Source organism: Diabrotica virgifera, chromosome 1 (genome assembly GCF_917563875.1).
Source record: "Diabrotica virgifera virgifera chromosome 1, PGI_DIABVI_V3a".
Classification (NCBI taxonomy): domain Eukaryota; kingdom Metazoa; phylum Arthropoda; class Insecta; order Coleoptera; family Chrysomelidae; genus Diabrotica; species Diabrotica virgifera.
The window spans coordinates 314,905,424-314,924,611 of NC_065443.1; the positions used below are offsets into that span (position 1 = coordinate 314,905,424).

Consider the following 19,188-nt stretch of genomic DNA (forward strand, 5'->3'; position numbering starts at 1 on the left):
TTAGCACATATAGAGGAACTCACTTTCTGAAATTTTTAGCCCCCTAGGTGGTCACGTGACCCCCCTAGAGCCTAATTAGGCTTTTTATGTTTTTATTTTTTATCTCAGCCGCATAAAGAGCTAGCCAAAAAATGTATTTAAAAAAGTTGTAAGTTTCAAAAAGATGAAAATTTTTTTTTAATTTTTTTGGCGGGAAATTCGAATTTTTAGAACAATTTTAAACTTTTAAATAACTCTGAAAAAAAAACTAAGACATTCGTTTTTACAAAAATCAATTATAATGTGTATTTGTGCACAATCTTTCACCCTGAATTTTTTCAGATTTTTAAAATTGGTGAAACGGACCTTTAAAAATAAAAAACCGCATTTTTTCGGTTTTTTTTTTTGGTTTTTTGATACAATTTTATACATATTGTTCAAAAAAGGTAACACCATCACTAGAATAGGTAAAAAACTGAAAAATAATTGGGGTTTGCTTAATAAAAAATTTTTGTAGCGCCATCCATTTTCAAGATACAGGGCGTTGAAAAAAACAAAATTTTACACATTTTGACGATTTTGCTGAAACTACTGGCAACGTTGTAATAAAACTTGGCGGGTTTTAAGAGGTAGCTATTGTGCATGTTTTGACATACAATTAAGGATTTGATATTCATCATTGGCGCGCATAGGGGTAATGGTCTGAACTTTTCAAAGAAAAAAGATAGTACGCTACTGACATATTTCAAATCGACAATCACTTTTGAATTCCTCGTTCAATTTGCAATAAAAAAATCTATCTTCTCATTTGTTCATACGACGCGCCGTTTTGTTGCAAAAAATAAAATATCTTAACGTTTTCAAAGTATTCGAATTAATTTTTATAATGGATGTACGAGTTTATGTAGATGTAGAAACTACTAGAAGTTCGAATACTTTGTAAGGGTTAAGATCTTTTAATTTTTGAATAAAAATGGCGCGTCGTATGAAAAAATAAGAAGATAGATTTTTTGTCAGAAATTGAACGGGGAATTCAAAAACGATTGTTAATTTGAAATATGTCAGTGGCGTACTATCTTTACTCTTTAAAAAGTTCAGACCATTACCCCTATGCGCGCCAATGATGAATATCAAATCCTTAATTGTATGTGAAAACATGCACAATAACTACCTCTTAAAATCCGCCAAGTTTTATTACAATGTTGCCAGTAGTTTCAGCAAAATCGTAAAAAATGTGTAAAATTTTGTTTTCTTCAACGCCCTGTATCTTGAAAATAGATGGTGTTACAAAAAATGTTTATTAAGCAAACCCCAATTATTTTTCAGTTTTTTACCTATTCTAGTGACGCTGTTACCTTTTTTGAAAAATATGTATAAAATTGTATCAAAAAACAAAAAAAAAAAAAACGAAAAAATGCGGTTTTTTATTTTTAAAGGTACGTTTCACCAATTTTAAAAATCCGAAAAAATTCAGGGTGAAATATTGTGCAAAAATACACATTATAATTGATTTTTGTAAAAACGAGTGTCTTAGTTTTTTTTTCAGAGTTATTTAAACGTTTAAAATTGTTCTAAAAATTCGAATTTCCCGCCAAAAAAAAAAAAAATTTGTTCATATAGATCTTTTTGAAACTTACAACTTGTTTAAATAAAGTTTTTGGATAGCTCTTGATGCGGCTGAGATAAAAAATAAAAACATAAAAAGCCTAATTAGGCTCTAGGGGGGTCAAGTGACCACCTAGGGGGCTAAAAATTTCAGAAAGTGAGTTCCTCTATATGTGCTAAAAAGTGGCCTATATGGAATTTAAATCAAGTTGGGGGCACTTTTCACCATCTTACCCGGCTAGGCCCTTTAAGCAATTTACGCTCAAAATAAAGTTGGTCGCCTTTGTTTTGGCAAAAAAAATCGGGAAGACCACCCCCTAATTAGCAACTTAAATTAAATTAATCGTTACCGATCCACAAATTATTTTGCTTATGTTGTGTTTATAATATGGTCTGTAAGTTTCATCGATTCAAAGTGCCTATTTTGGAAAAAATTTGGTTTTAAAATAAAATTTTTAAAAATTTTAATTTTGAAATATATGTTTTTTTTTTAATAACTTAAAAGTTGTTAGAGATACCAAAAATCTCGAAAAACAAAAAAGTCAGCATTGCTTTTCTAAATATCACGTATTTTTTTGTTTTTCTGTTAAACAAAAATTGATTGAGATTTGGTGTTTCTAAATTTGCATACATTCGTGATGAGTGACTCGTTCAACCCCTTTTAACTATAGCCCTTTCAAAAATAAGGACTTTGAATCGATGAAACTTACAGATCATATAAACAATACTTACACGGGTCAAGAAACTTGTGAAGTCGTAACGATTAAGTTCATTTGAGATACTAATTAGGAGGTGATATTCCCGATTTTTTTACCAAATAAAAAGGGACTAACTTTATTTTGAGCGTAACTTGTTTACTTTGATGCTAAAAATTTTTTTTATAAAACAAAAATGAAGCTTTTTGTAAACACTTTAAATAAATCGTAATGAGTTTTCCGCGAAATGTGCTTTATTTTTGGTTATTTCACGTTAAAGTATTCCATTTGGAATTTGACGAATATGAACCTATTTTTAATTAGCTATAACTCTGCTTCTACTAGGTATAGAAACGTGATATATACACCATTTTTTAAAATTTTTTACAAGCTACATTTTTGCTGCGAAAATTTTTTCGACAAAATACGTACCTACTATTTGAGATATTTGCAAAAAACCGTCTAAAAGTGTGGTTATTTTGTTGAAAAAAATGAATATATGCACTGGCAAATAACTCGAAAAGTATTGACTTAGTGAAAAAACTTTATAGAACAAAAGTTACTTAAAATTAGTCAGTTTATCAATTTCCGGACTTACTGTGGACGAATACTTTTTCACCCCCAAGAGGGGGTGAAAGGCACCCCCGGGGCCAAAGCACATATCGGCCCAACATCACTTTTTTCTTTGACTTGTTAGCTATGTGTATGCCAAATGTCATGTCAATCCAAGCAGTTCTTTAAAATTTAAAGGTTTTGCAATATTTTTCCGTTAAAGAACGGTCTACTAAGAAGATCAGTTTATGAAATTTTCCCAGAAGTTTCAAACCTATTTTTTTTTAATTTTCTGAGGAAGATTTGAAAATCGAAACATCAAACAGCAGTTTAAGAAATTTAATTTTCATTACAGCAACAGTCTGTTGTGGCTCAATCCCATAATATAATACTAAATGTCATAACAATACTAGGGCTGTCAATGAGGCTATTTAGCTCCGAATTCAATCCCACTACATCTATTTACTTGATATTTTCACAGTAAGTAGAGAACAGCTCAAGAAAAAAAGTCTACACTATGCCGATGTGTGTTTTTATCTGCTTTCTCGGGGGTGGAAAATTTTTTGGTTAAAATAACCACGGAAGTACCTAGAGAACAAAATTCTAAGCAAAAACTCTTCTATATTTTTTTCTTTGAAAACTCAACTATTTTTGAGTTATTCGTGGTTGAAAATTATGTGGTTTTTGCTTAGAATTGTGTTCTCTAGCCACTTCATTAATTACTTTAATCAAGAAATTATCCACCCACGAGAAGAGATGGGAACCACCTTCAAGATTAAAGCAGACATCTGCATAGGGTAGACTTTAAAGTAGGAGATAAGTAGAGGCTAGGTCCAAAATTTCATTAAAATCCATGCAGTAGGATAGAATTCAGAGGTAATATCCTGTTCTTGTTCCCATTGACTGGCGTGTATTGTATTTATTAGATTTTGTCAGATTTCATATAATAATATCGAGTAAATAGATATTGAGGTAACGAGATAATACCGAAAATATTAACTACATATATATTTTTTCTTTCAGACGGAGGTTTGTTCAAGTGCCCTCACCGATGTTGTCCATGCTGTCATCAACGGTACTGATGGTTGCCTCTTTTGCTTCGGACAAGCTGGACTAGGTAAGTCTCTCTTTCTCTCTTGTCGTTTCCCCTTTACTGAGGATCGTGATTTCTTCCAATATTCCCAACAATGTTTCTCCACTGGTCTCTATCTTCAGCTGCTCTGAGAGCTTCGCAGAATGAGTTTCCAGCTGAATGCTTTATTTGGTCAGACCATCTAGTTGGTGATCGTCCTCTTGATCTTCTCCCCGAAACGTTTCCAGAAACAATTAATCTTTCAAACTGTCGTCACCTCTGCGAACCACGTGACCAAAGAATTGCAGAATTCGTTGCAGACATATTTTAATAATTTTAATTAATCTCTCCAAACTTTCGTCGCCTCTGTGAACCACGTGACCAAAGAATTGCAGAATTCGTTGCAGACATATTTTGGACAGCCTTTTTTTAATATTGAGTTGGTTTAGAATGGAAACGTTTGTCCTATGAGCTGTCCAAGGTATGCGCAGCATTCATCTCCAGCACCACATCTCAAAGGCATCAATTTTTTGGCGCTCGCATGCGCGAAGAGTCCAAGTCTCTGCTTCGTATAGAAATATTGAGAATATAAGGGCATTCACCAGTCTCATCTTGATATTTTGAGAGATAGATCTGTCTTTCCAAACTTTAGTTAGGCGACTCACCGCATTTTTTGCCATACCAATACGTCTCCGAACTTCTGCTTCACAGTTACCATCGTTAGTTATACTAGACCCGAGATAGACAAAGGTGTTTACTATCTGGTATTCCTGTAACATGTTAGTCAGTTGAATAGTGTCGAATCTGTCAACCACCATTATAGGTCGTAGGGACTAGGGACTAGGTAAGTACTCTTGCAATATATGAAACGATTTGTAGACAAACGTATTTACGTAGAGGAACAGGGGGAAACGTATTTAAAAGAACATAGTTACATATGAAGGCATGGCCACCGACACAATTCGTTTTGTGTGTAGGTTTCTGTGAAAACTGCGTTGCCAAACATAAAATTAGCATAAGAAATTAACAAAGTAGAAAAAATCATATAGGTGTTTTAATTACCAATAAAATATCTATCGATCTATCTATCGTATCAGATTTTATGGAGTGTTAACGATATCCGTAATGAAAGCTGTATTGTGTTCTGCCTTTATCGCTTCTATTTTCATTTGGAAAATATATTAACTTTTATTTTTAATTTAAACTCATACTTTACAGAAAATCTTCATCAGTATCTACTCACGAAGTAAGACTATCCGGTCCGAAGTTTTCTCAAACTTTTATCGAAAATGAGCAATTCAAAGAGTGTAAGGCGTTTATAGACACAATTGCAAGAAGTCCGCGAATCCGAAGAATAAAGACTCGAGAATGGAGTTAATCCTGCCGAAGGAGATATCCCCTCTTTAGAGCAGCAGTATTTATTCCTAAAAGGGATTTGGAGGGCTTATCGGTCCTTGAAAAACGACTGAATTCGATATAGTGTTTGGTATGCATTGCCGTTCTATACAGAGAGTTCCTTCTATCAAATTGCAAATTTCCATATGCTTGCAAAAGTTCGCTGGCGTAATATATGCATTGAAATCAAGAACGGTGCAAGGGACGGTTTAGATAAACATTTTTTATTTTTTGGCAACGTCGCAGGAGATATTGTAATGCACTATTTATGTGAATTGTGCGGAATAAAAAATATAAAACAAATAATAAATAAATAATACTCAGGTGCAAAAAAATCGATCCATTTAAGAACTTGGTTATTTTTGATGTCTCGAATTTCCTAAACCTGTTGTCCGATTTAAGTGACTTTTTTACCGTGTTATAGCCTTATTCGTTAACAATATCGCTGTAACAATATTGTTGCTAGACAGGTAAACTGTCATTGTATACCGGGTGCACGAATCAAACTGTGTTTTTTCTTAAAGTTCGCATGACCCTGTGGACTATTCTAGCATTTATAAAATACTGAAAAAAAACCAACTATAGCCTCAGTTTTTCTTAACATTCTGTTTTTAAAATCATTCGCTTATGTTGGATAATAAAAAGTTAGGTACTTTAACAACTGGCCATGTTTGTCATCAGTATAGGGTGTCTCTAAATAAGTGCGACAAACTTTAAGAGGTAATCTTACGTGAGAAACTAATGACAGTTTGCTTTATAATCATATGCCCGCAATCGCTTTGTTTTCGTGATACGGGATTACAAACTGACGATTTATTTATTGCTTTAAAACCAGTTGAGATATGCAAATCAAATTTGGTGGGTTTCAAGATGTGGTTATTGCACATTTTTGACATACAATTAAGAATTTTATATTCACCATTGGCGTGCATACGGGTAATATGATCGATCAGTTAAGCTTTTATTTATTAATAATAGATACAAACAGGTTTCCCTACTTACATGTATCCGTATCTGCAATGACAACAGTTTAGTACAACATGCACATAATGTAATAATTCGAGGTAATAGAGACAAAAACGACAGATGTTTACCAGCAAAAACGTTAAAAATAATAAAAAAAACCTCTCTTTATATTATTCATGCAATAGACTTTTAAGTAATTGCAAGTTTATTCCAAATAATTCCAGACAAGTGGTTGTTGTTAAATCGTTGTAAATTTTGCACATTTTATTAAGTGGGCTAGAAGTATTTACAAAAAATAATATGTTTCTTGGACGGGTTCTGTGATCCGGGACATAAAATTGTCGGACTGGGACGTTTCACCGTCGCCGTTTCGCCGTCGCCATTTCGCCGTCGCCATTTCGCCGTCGAGCCACTTCGCCGTCGGCCGTTTCGCTGTCGAGCCAGTTCGCCGTCGGCCGTTTCGTCGTAGCAATCCTGGCATTGGTTAAGTTTACAAGAACGTGACAACATACTAACTTTTTTTATATTAAATGTCGCAAGAACGTGATAACATACTAACTTCTTTATACTAAATGTCAGTGTAAATAAAATGCTGATGTTGCTAGTAAAACCAAGTTCCATTTTCGTATTCAACTATACATTGTTTTCGTCTGAAAAATAAAATATTTACAGTATTAAAAATATTTAAAAAGTTACATTTCATAATTATGAGCAAGTCCTCTAAGATATTCTAAAATATCTCCATCGGCATTGAAGTTTCGGAGTAATCTTAAAATTATATCTATTTTTTCTTTTTTTGTGGGTGGCAGATTCCCATTTCAAGGGTGGCATAATTTAACCTAATATTTCTAGGAAATTAAGGACAATAAACAAGAGTATAATTAGAATACATCATTAAATAGGTAAATATGACTCTTATCAGATTCCCGGAAATAAACAATATTGAGAAAAGGGATTTCAATTTCAATTGTTTTTACTGTATCGAAAATAAAAAACTTAATTAAGCAAAAGTGATAGTATATAATCGTTCGAAAACCATTCAAAATTTATATACAAGTAATGATCATCCCGAAATTATAAATATGAATGCTAACAACGAAATGGCGACGGCGAAATGGCTCGACGGCGAAACGGCGACGGCGAAATGGCTCGACGGCGAAACGGCGACGGCGAAATGGCGACGGCGAAACGGCGACGGCGAAATGTCCTAGACCCATAAAATTGTACTTGTCCCAAAAGATCAGGCGAGTCTATTAAGTGATTACATAGTTTATAGAGAAAAATTAAACAACGTTGAAGTCTTCTTTGCTCTAATTTTTTTATATTAAATTATTTTCTTAATGGTTGATACGAATCATATTCTGGCGATATTTTATGCTTTTTGTAAAATAAATACTTAATAAACTTGTTTTGAATTGATTCAATTTGCCGTATGTGACCACTATTTAATGAGGTACTCCAGACAATACTTCCAAATTCTAATTTGCTTCTAACAAATGAATTAAAGAGCCATTTAATTGAGTCGATATTATGAAATTTATATGTTACACGGTTAATAAGTCCCATCAGCATTAGGGATAATTTAAGTACAGTTGTCAAGAAGGCAAGTTGTAAAAATCAGAAACAACGTCATTCCGATACTCTGTGGCACAACATGATGGAGGCATCGCCATCCACATTTAGTTCTTCAAGCTTCTTCTTCTTCAAGTGCCGTCTCCTAATCGGAGGTTGGATATCATCATCACTATCTTTACTCTATCCACCGCTGCTCTAAAGAGTTCTACAGAACTGCATCTAAGCCAGTCCCTTAAATTCTTTAACCATGACACTCTCCTTCTTTCTATACTCCTTCCGCCTCTTATCTTTCCCTGTATTGTCAGTCTTAGCATTTCATATCGCGGTCCCATCATTACGTGTCCCAGATATTTTAACTTTCTTATTTTTACTGTGTTTATTATTTCGCATTCTTTACCCATTTCTCGCAATACTTCCGTGTTAGTTTTCTTCTGTGTCCATGCTATTCTAAACATCCTTCTGTAACACCACATTTCAAATAGTGTAGGAAACAGAGGTTGAACCTCGCAAAATGGACACAAGTAGGGATTGCAATCCAGTAGTATTTTCAATCCAGCTGGATTTTTGCAAGATTGGCCTGAATCCAGCTGGATCCATCGCGGATCCAGCAAGATCTGGAATCAAAATAAAAACATGATTTTAATGTTTTTTTTTGTCTGTATGCTAAATTTCTAAACAGAAACATGAATTATTTAGTGATACCTTAAAAACATAGGCCTAACCTACTTCGCACAGAACTGAACATATAGCCGGTTGCGGAGAAAGCCCTTCCGGCCTCTGTGCTGGTCCGTTTTAAGGTCATCAAATAGTCAAACCATTGACAAACGATCGCCTTTCACTCCTTCGGGCTCATAAACCGCCATATCCTTTTCCAAAATCTTTTCGTACTTAATCTTTTTGAGAATCAGTTTTTTGGCTATAAATATTTTCTCTTTCTCGTTTCAATTCAATCTCAAGTTCTTGTTCCAAAGTAAAATTCATAGGCTCCGGATTAGTTGGCCCATCTTCTTCCATTATCTCTTGCACTGGTTCCACAGTTACTTTTTTATTAATACCAGTCAAAAAGTTTTCATCTCTTGTCGCATTGCATTCTTTTTCGCCATGGGGAAGTAACCAGGATTGTTTAGTCCTTCGTCATACTTTTTTGATGTTGTAAATACACTAATGTACCTGTAATCTCATAGAGACGTCGTTCCGTGATTCTGTTGCGTAGTGCTTCCGATAGATCGACATTAAGGTAAAGTCCTGGCTATTTAGTTTGTCTAAGACAACTTTCATGGTTGTGTCGGCCGTTATCAAAGTGGAATCTATTCTGTAAAGAGCTTCTACAGCCGATTAAAAGTGGCGATTAACTCATTGATTATTGACCACTCGCCTGCAGATAATTTTATCGCAGAATCAATGTATATCAACGCTTTATCGATGCAAACGTCTAAGCTATATAAACTTTCCAGCATACTGAGCTACTGCCAGCGCGATAGAATGGCAATTTGCCAAATCACGGCTTTGAATAACGAGGCTAATGAAGACATTAAGTAACTTATTTCGAATTTGACATGTTTGCGGATCCGCGCTGCTGGATCCAGCACGATTTGCTGGACCCAGCATGTGAAAAAAAGTGCTGGATCCAGCTGGATTGCTGGATGCTGGATCCAGCAATTGCAATCTCTAGACACAAGTCAGGTTTTATTTTTTTCGGGTATATCAAGGGGTGCTTATTATAAAGCTAACCTTTTCTTAAAAAAATTTGCCCCGGAACCCCACTTTTTACCCCTTTAAAGGGGTAATTTGTGGTTTTTGCAAAGTAGCCCTTCCTGTACGTTTTGCAAAAAATTTACTTAATAGTAAAATGAAGAGGACTATATTTCCTACTATTTATTTCCTGACAGCATATGTCTATTACCCACCGTTTAGCGGGGGTGGGGCCCCAAAGTTGACCAATTTTTAAAAAAGATGTTTAAAAAAAATTATTTTCCCTAACTGTAATGAAAATTAAGAAGAAACCCTGCGGCAATTATTCACAAATAAGTGGTTGATTTTTTGGAATAGGTTTCAATTAAGGGCAATTGCAAATTACAGGGTGTAACATTTTAAAAAACCCGTTTTTTATACCATCTGAACCGCCTATGCTAGAGTAAAAAACTTTCAGCGATTATTCATGTACTGGTGTTATTTACAAATTTGTATAATATACCCCCATATTTTCCCCGGAACCACCTCAGAAAAAGGAGAATTAATAAACAAAATAATAAAAAATTGATTTTGGGCCACCGCTGTGGCTTTAGGGTGCAAAGAAAATAAAATATGCATAGGTCATGTGTAGCAGACAGTGTGTTCTTTTATTTTCCATAAGTACATTATCAATAAAATGAATAGGTGACGAAAAAAAAAACCAAAAACTGGAGTCCGCCAAAGCATTTCTGAGGTTTACGGCGCCACTGTGGCGTAACTGTTGCTTATACGAAAAAAGTGCATAGGACCTTATTTTTGAATAATTAATTCTGTCATAGGACTTTAATTCTGTATAAGTTTTGTTTTAAAAAAATTCATATGTAATGAGAAAATCGTAAAAACATGCTCTCCAAGGGATAGGGGTAGTTTCTGCAGTTTATTTTCAAGGATATGGGTAGTTTCCGCAAGGATCTTGCAATAATCATATATATATTTATAAAAAAAACCCTATTGATGGAGCATATGTCCATATGGGTCAAAAAAAATTGTTTTCAACTCCCCCTTTATTTATTTATTTTTTGGCTACATGGGTTGCATCAAGAAATCGCTTTTGGTATCCATGCATGGGTAATAAGAACGTGCACAAAATGGTATATGAAGCATTTTAATAAACATAGTCTGTGAAAGATTCCAAAAAAATCATTTTCTTTATTAATTCTCCTTTTTTTGGGTGGTTCCGGAAAAAAATGGGGATGCATTATAGAAATTTGTAAATAACACCAGTACATGGATAATCGCTGAAAGTTTTTTTACTCTAGCATAGGCGGTTCAGGTGGTAACAAAAGGGTTTTTTTTTTAAATGTAACACCCTGTAATGAAAAAATTTGCAATTGCACTTAAATGAAACCTAGAACAAAAAATCAGCCAGTTATTTGTGATTAATTGCCGCAGTGTTTCTTCTTAATTTTCATGAGAGGGAAAAATAATTTTTTTAAAAACAACTTTTTTTTAAAATTTTCAACTTTGGGGCGCCACTCCCCGCTAAACGGTGGGTGATAGACATATGCTGTCGGGAAATAAATAGTAGAAAATATAGTCCTTTTCATTTTACTATTAAATAAATTTTTTGTAAAACGTACAGGAAGGGCTACGTTTCGCAAAAACCGCAAATTACCCCCTTTAAAGGGGTGAAAAGGGGGGTTCCGGGGCGAATTTTTTTAAGAAAAAGTTAGTCTCCTTTTAAGCACCCCTTGATATACCAGAAAAAAAAATAAAACCGGACTTGTGTCCATTTTGCAAGGTTCAACCCCTGTTTCCTACAATATAATGACTGTAGCTTATTTATTATGTGTTCTTGCTTTAATGTCCAGCTTTCAAGTCCATATTGTAGTATCGAGAACACGTAGCATCTCAAACCTCTTACTCTCAGTTTTAAGCTCAGTTCAATCTTATCTCTTGTTTATTCTGCAGCTCAATATTGCGCACCAATATGGATCAGCAGTGCTTACGTTTAGAAAATTGACGTTCAGCTAAATAACACGATGAGAATTGGAAAGAAATCCTTTGTAAAAGGTATAAAATTTATATGTTTTACAAAGGATTTCTTTCCAATTTTGTGATTGATGGTGTACAGCCAACTACAGGAAAAACATTTTCTTTTCCTTGTCGACGATGAGAATGATCGCTGGAGTAATCAAATCCACACCAACCAGTCTTGAGCGACCACCACCACATACAAAAAATATAAAAAGATCCTTAACAACAAAGCGCTGCCGATTCATAACTATATAGAAAATGCAACCAAAAGTCGACTGCGCTCCAGAAAATCTGCCATACAAACAGCCATCGGCTGCAACATGATCAACAAATGGATATATGAATGGTCGAAAGTTTTGGAAATTCTCATCAACTGCTTGCTCCCAACTTGCTGATATCATCTGCCCACCTCTTCTGCGGTCTGGCTACAACTCGCATTTTCTCTCTTGGTCTCCAGTTTGTTAATCTCTGTGACCCATTTTTCGGGATTATCTCCTGTAATGCCGCGTTCGTATTGGTAAATTTTTCGTGCGTATTGAACTAATGATTCGTCGCAAGAATTTGCGCCGCAAATGTTTACCAGTAAGGAAGCGGTGCTCAAATCATTTGATCTTCGCTCGAAAACCGACAACCGATGGAACGCGTGCGTTGTGTGCTTCGATAATTCTTGCGTCCGATTTACGTGACGAACACGTCCACACTAGCACAAATTTTTACCAGTGAGAACGCGGCATAACATGTCCGGCCCATTGCCACTTGAGCCTTGCTATACGTTCTGCGACATCAGTAATCTTAGTTCTTTCACCAATGTCGATATTTCGAATACTGTTTCTCACATGGCCCTCACCATCGCTCTTTGAGTTGTACTGAGCTGCTCTCAGGTTTTCTTTGTAAAGGCCATAGTCCCCTGTCCATATATAGTTACGGGCAAGATACATTTGTCATAAACTCTACGTTTTAGACAAATTGGTATATCTTTATTCTTTAAGATAAAGCTTACTCGCCGAAAGCTACATAAGACAATTGTATGTGTCTTTTTGTTTCGGCTATTTGGTTTTCGAAAAAAAAAGACACATACGATTGTCATCAAAAGATGGCAGATCGACTAGTCCTGATGAAATTCCAACTGAAATATACAAGCTTATATTATGTAAATGATAGCAATGTAGAGGCTATAACTTCGTTTTTCAATACCATTTATACCAGCGGAAAACTACTTAATGGTTGGTCTAATTCAATGTTTATAGCTCTACCTAAGAAGACAACAGCAAAAACCTGTGCTGATTATAGAACCATCAGTTTGTTAAACCATTGATTGAAAATTTTTTTGAAGGTAATACATGGTTATATCTACAATAAATGCGAGGAATACCTGGATGACACACAGTTTGGTTACCGTAACGGGTTTGGAACGAGAGAGGCACTGTTTGGAATGAACGTACTTGCTCAAAGATGTCGAGATATATCTGTAGACATACACTGTTGTTCTCTTGATTTCCAAAAGACATTTGACCGTGTTAAGCACTTTATATTGATCGAAGCTCTAAAATACATTGGCTTGGACGGCAGAGATGTTCGAATAATTGCAAATTTATATTGGAATCAATCAACATCGGTAGGGAGCGGATTTATATGCGATCAATTTTGATGAAATATGCGCATATATATGCAGTAAAAAATTACGAAGTATGCGCAAGATATGCACAAAAATTTAAAAAATGCGAAAATCGAGAAACCACAAATTTTCTGTTTTATTCTATTCTAGGGGGTTCTTTTAAAGGGGGGGCTGCAATCTTATTTATTAGCTCTCAATTATGCAATTTATTCACATTTTTTATAAAAACTGATACCAATAGTTACCTATTTAAAATAAAACAACAATATCACTATTATAATATCTTCGATTATAATTCACTACAATGTGTTTCTCCAAATTTTTTACGAGGAAACATTTTCTTTGATCAGATAAAATATTTTTATAACTAGAAAAACTCCTTTCAACATCAACAGAAGTAATTGGGGCGTATTTAAAATAACTTGTTAAAGCCGAAAATTCTGCACCAAAATCAATTTCAAAATGTCCATTACAAATTTCGCATATTATGTCCTCCAAAGTTTTAAAGCCGTTTAAAGACGGGATCTGATCTAAAGCATGAATATTTCAATGAAAGAAGTGAAAGAAGTATATTAAAGTGTGTAAATGTTTTTTAATTTCCTTAGCTAAGCGCTTTCGACATAAAAGTCATCTTCAGAGCTAATGGTCAATATATAAAAAGTACCGGCTACTTAGGAATGTATTTTCTTGCATCTCATTAAGAAATTTGTAATTCAGGTCCACCGTACAACTCCGGCTGATGAAAGCTAGTTTTAATTTTTAGTTTTTCTATGGTAAAACAATGAAAAAAACCACTGGGACGATACATACATATAAAATTTTTTTCATGGTAAAGGTTTTACCCAACCATTTTGAAGTGATATGAGCTGGCGACTGACTCGAGTCAGTCGCCAGCTCATATCACTTCAAAATGGTTGGGTAAAACCTTTACCATGAAAAAAATTTTATATGTATGTATCGTCCCAGTGGTTGTTTTCATTGTTTTGCCATAGAAAAACTAAAAATTAAAACTAGCTTTCATCAGCCGGAGTTGTACGGTGGACCTGAATTACAAATTTCTTAATGAGATGCAAGAAAATACATTCCTAAGTAGCCGGTACTTTTTATATATTGACCATTAGCTCTGAAGATGACTTTTATGTCGAAAGCGCTTAGCTAAGGAAATTAAAAAACATTTACACACTTTAATATACTTCTTTCACTTCTTTCATTCATTTCAAGTGTGTACAAAACCTATCAGTCTTTCAACTCTTTATGAATATTTCAATTTCCGTTAGAAAATCGCTAAACTATGGTTAACGGTGTAAATTCTCTTAACAATAGGGGATTTAAAAGAATCACCAGAATTATAGCTATTCAATTGGGATACAAATTGTACTAAATATAATAAACGTAAGTAAAATTCGGATTTCCCGGTAAACCATCCTTCATCATTTTAACATCCTACAATAATTTTATAACGGCGTACTATAAGCACTATAAGTACTTTGTGTAAAGATCGGGTATTTTCAAAGAAAAAATGAAAAGGCAGTGAATGAGCCGTCTCTCTTCAGGTAGTTCTCGAATTAATAGATAGGATAGTCTGTGCGGGGAAATATTTTGTGTCGAATTAAAAAATTTAATTTTTTTTGGACTTAAATGTTTTTAAATAGGCACAACATATGCATGTTTCTTTAAAAATATGCAAAATTTAGTAAAGTTCTCAAATATGCGAAATATGCATGCAATATGCATTTAGCATCAAATCCGCTCCATAAACATCGGTTTTAGTAGATGGTGTGGAATCACAGGTTCTTAATATTAAAGAGGAGTACGGCAGGGCTGCTTCTTCTCACCCCTGCTTTTCAACGTTTACTCCGAAAGAATTTTCAGAAAAGCACTTTATGAAAAACAAGAAGGAATACTTGTTAACGGTGAAGTCATCAATGATTTGCGATATGCGGACGATACAGTAATCCTAGCTTCTACCTAAGAAGATCTGCAAATACTACTTGATAGTGTCGTTGAGAGTCGTAGGGAGGCAGGTCTGGATCTGAACATACGGAAAACCAAAATACTCGTAATATGTAAACAACAGCATATAAAACCGTCTATATATGTCAATAATACCAAACTTAAGCAAGTTGATAAAATCGTTTACCTTGGACAGCAATTAAATTGTAACGCAGAGAGTCATGGCGAAATTGGATCTAGGATAGAGCGGTGCAGGGCCGCTTTTAGAAGGATGTCCAAGGTGTTATGTAACAGTGACCTAAAATTGGCATTGAAGAACAGCCTACTTCTACGCTACGTGTTCTCGGTCTTACTTTACGGTGTCGAGTCCTGGACTGTGAATAAAATCGATCTAAATCGCCTTGAGGCCTTCCAAATGTGGTGCTATAGAAGAATGTTAAAAGTTTCCTGGGTGGAGAAGATTCTAAACTCCACAATACTAGAACGTCTCAGCAAGACTACTGAGATCATAAAAAGCATCAAGCAGAGAAAGCTGGAGTATTTCGGACATTTAATGAGAGGTCCCAAATATAGGTTGCTACAAAATATCAGGCAAGGAAAAATAGCAGGCAAACGCAGTCCAGGACGAAGAAGAACTTCATGGTTGAAGAACTTGCGAGATTGGTATGGTGTTGATAGAAGCATGCTATTTAGGGTGGCAGTGAATAAAATTAAGATAGCTATGATGGTAACCAACGTTCTGAAAGGACATGGTAAATGAAGAAAAATACGATTGTCTTGGGTAGCTTTCGGCAAGCTTGTAATCTTAGAAATTTTTCGAAATGCCATACGTTACGTAAAAATAAATATCAACATGTTCTACCACTAATGTACTGTTTATACAAGTTTATGAATAACAATATGCTGAGGGAACAATAAGACACACCAAAAAATCATTCATAAAAACAAATATTTCCCTAATAAAGTCATATTAAAGCCACCTGTGAAGCGACGCTCAAATATCACATATTTAGAGTTCCTGGCTCGGCGAACGCTAAACATATTTAAAGGAACGTCTTCAAGATTGGTCGCCTTCCCGGGGGGATTTCACGTATAATGACCCATTTCGATGCAAACGACACCCTAGAAAATGCATACTAGCAGAAATCTGAGGAAGACAGCCTTTCGGTAATATATAAGTAGTGGTAGTTGTAGTAGCTGAGATGTTTCGTGCTGCCAGATTTTCCTTTATGCCTCCAAGACAAAAGGAGCTTTAACGTTTATGGTTTATAACCGCATTCGTTCGTTTTCTTAGCTGGTATTAGCTTTACGGGCCTGTCTAATCTGTTAACTTGGAACACGTGGAACACGAGTCTTAAATAATGTTAAGGAGGATAATATACTTTTATGCTACACTTAATGTAATACTAAATATATTAGTTGCTAGTATGAGATGCCTTTGGTTCAGTTAAATAAATTCATACGAAAGCGTATCTAATTTCACTACAATATTCTTTATAATATACAACGGTGCTCGAACCATAAGTAGAAACACTAAAAATACTGATCTGCTTAAGATATTTCGACATAATTTTTTCTATTATTAATTTACACCTAATTGTGTCCTTGTACCGGGTGTCAACTTATATTTTCCCCCATTTTAACTGCCTATAACTTCTAAACGGATCAAGATAGAACTATGCCGTTTTCTCTGAACTTATTTTAGTCAAAGTTTTGTTTTATTAGATTAAATTTTTTATATCGTTTTCAATTACGAAAATTAAATGACGGATTTTTGAAAAAACCGTTGTCGGCTTTTTAAAATAGAACTCCCAGTATTTTTTATGTAAATTGAAAGAACGGCCATTCACCTATCCAGCGATATAGTTTCTTAAAATCGGTTGTCAAATAACTGAGTAATTATTTTTTTAAATAAGAGATGCAACGTGAAAAACACATAACTAAATAATAGGGGAGTGCATATAGATTTTCACTTCGGAAAAAATCAAACAAGATAGAACTTTTTGAAACTTCATTAAGATATGCTTAATAAACAACATATCAAAAAGTTCTACTCGAGAAGTGGGTGCTTCATTTTTTATTAAACAAATGAACTGCGGAAATAGATGTTTTTTTAAATAACTCCAAAAATATAAATTTTTGAAAAAAACTGACTTGGTCATTGAAAAATTCAGAAAATTTTACAAAAGAACCTTATACAAAAATTTTTCTAAAATTAAATCTGTAGCTTCTATAATTTTTTATTTATAACGCTAAAGTCACCCTTCTCACAAACATTGGCGCACTGCAAACTAGCGTAAGGCGAAGTGCACGGTTGAGTTTTTTTAATGTAATTCTTAACTAATCGATCAAATGAAATTTTACAAATTGAAGATGAAAGCAGAATAATTAAGCTATCTTAGGGTTATAATAAAAAGAAACATCATGTATGGGCATAAGTACGGTGTGAACTGAAATTGAGACTTGAATTTTGTTTAAAAATTATTTAAAAATGCGTAACTAATACATTTTTTCTTACAAAACTTTCAATTTTGCACAACTTACCTTTCAATTATCTTACTAAACGACCTTTTATTCAAGAAAAATCTAAAAAATTTAATTCAAATGATACGACCGACGTCTCAAAAAATGTAATTTTTGAAAACTTCTAGTTTTACAGAATTAACACCATTTTAAGACGGTATTACTCAATTTTCAACAGATCTATTACAGTTTTATGGGTGTTTTTTTAAGGCTAAGGATGTAGTCTTTAAAATGCACTAAATTATTTTACTTTAAAAATGAAATCAACTATTTCTTTTTGAGAAAATTAAGAAAGATAACAAAAATGTAATACAAAAACCGAAAATTACCAGCTAAAAAAATGTTTATACAAAGTGATCAAAACTTTTTTCTGTAAAACTTATTTAAAATACAATTAATAATAAACTTCAACAATAATAAATGTTCAACAAAAAATTTTTTTTTCAGCTCTTATACAGTATGTCTGCGTAACTTGGAACCTATTGATAACTTTTTTATTATCAGTCTTACGAAAAAAAGTTGTTCTCTATAAAATACTCTGCATCGTATATAATCTAAGATGCAACCATCAAATACCAAATTTTATTAATTTTATACGAGGTATGTCAAAAAATATGAATTTCATTCAAGAGTAAAGTACCTTTATATTTTACAATATCGAAAATTGTTATAAAGGAAAGTTGTTTGGAATTAAAAAATATGTTTCAGTGTTCAACTACATCATTCTAATTAAAATATTGTGAATATTAAAGGCACTTGACTCTTAAGAAAAATTCATATTTTTTACATACCTCGTATAAAACTGAAAAAGTTTGATACCTGATGATTATATCATAGATTTTAGACCAGTTGGAGCATTTTATTAAGAATAACTTTTTTTCCGTAAAATTGATAATAAAATAGTTACAATAATTGTAATAAAATGATGATCCGTAATTTGAGAAAAAATTGAAAATTTTGTTTTCGATTAGAATAGTGTAATTGTATATTAAAACATAGTTTTTAATTTCAATCAACTTTTCATAATAGCATTTTTTGATATTCTGGAATAAAAAGTACTTTACTCTTTGAACAAATTCATATTTTTGACATAACTCGTATAAAATTGATAAAATTTGATATTTGGTGGTTGAGTTTTAGATTTTGACTATTCAGAGTATTTTATGAAGGATAACTTTTTTTCGTAAAATTGATAATAAAAAGTTTTCCATGTGGTTTCTAGCTACGCAAACATAGTTGTATAAGAGCTTCTGTATAAGAATTTTCAAATTGTAATGCCATATTCGGATTCAGCATAACCAAAAACAAAATAGAAACATATTTGATCAAAGTAAAATGATGAATTCAACGATATTTTTAAAATTATTTATACAAAACAATTGTTATTGTTTAAACAATTAATAAACAATTAGCTGCCAAATCTGCGAGTAGAACTTTTTACTTTAACATGTATATAAACTAACAAAAAAAGTTTTAGAAAAATATAAGCTTGTTTGAATTATTCCGAAACAATGCATGTTTTCGTTCTAATTCCACTCCCCTATAACATT

The 19,188-nt window shown here is 33.5% G+C and overlaps 1 protein-coding gene across 1 annotated transcript in view; it reads left to right on the forward strand.

Moving 5' to 3' along the window:
- LOC126878618 (kinesin-like protein CG14535) overlaps positions 1-19,188 on the forward strand; it is a 122,769-nt gene that overhangs the window by 48,546 nt on the left and 55,035 nt on the right. The window contains exon 2 of the mRNA XM_050641448.1: positions 3,855-3,948. Coding sequence (XP_050497405.1) covers positions 3,855-3,948 — 94 coding nt within the window. The remainder of the gene's footprint in view (positions 1-3,854; positions 3,949-19,188) is intronic.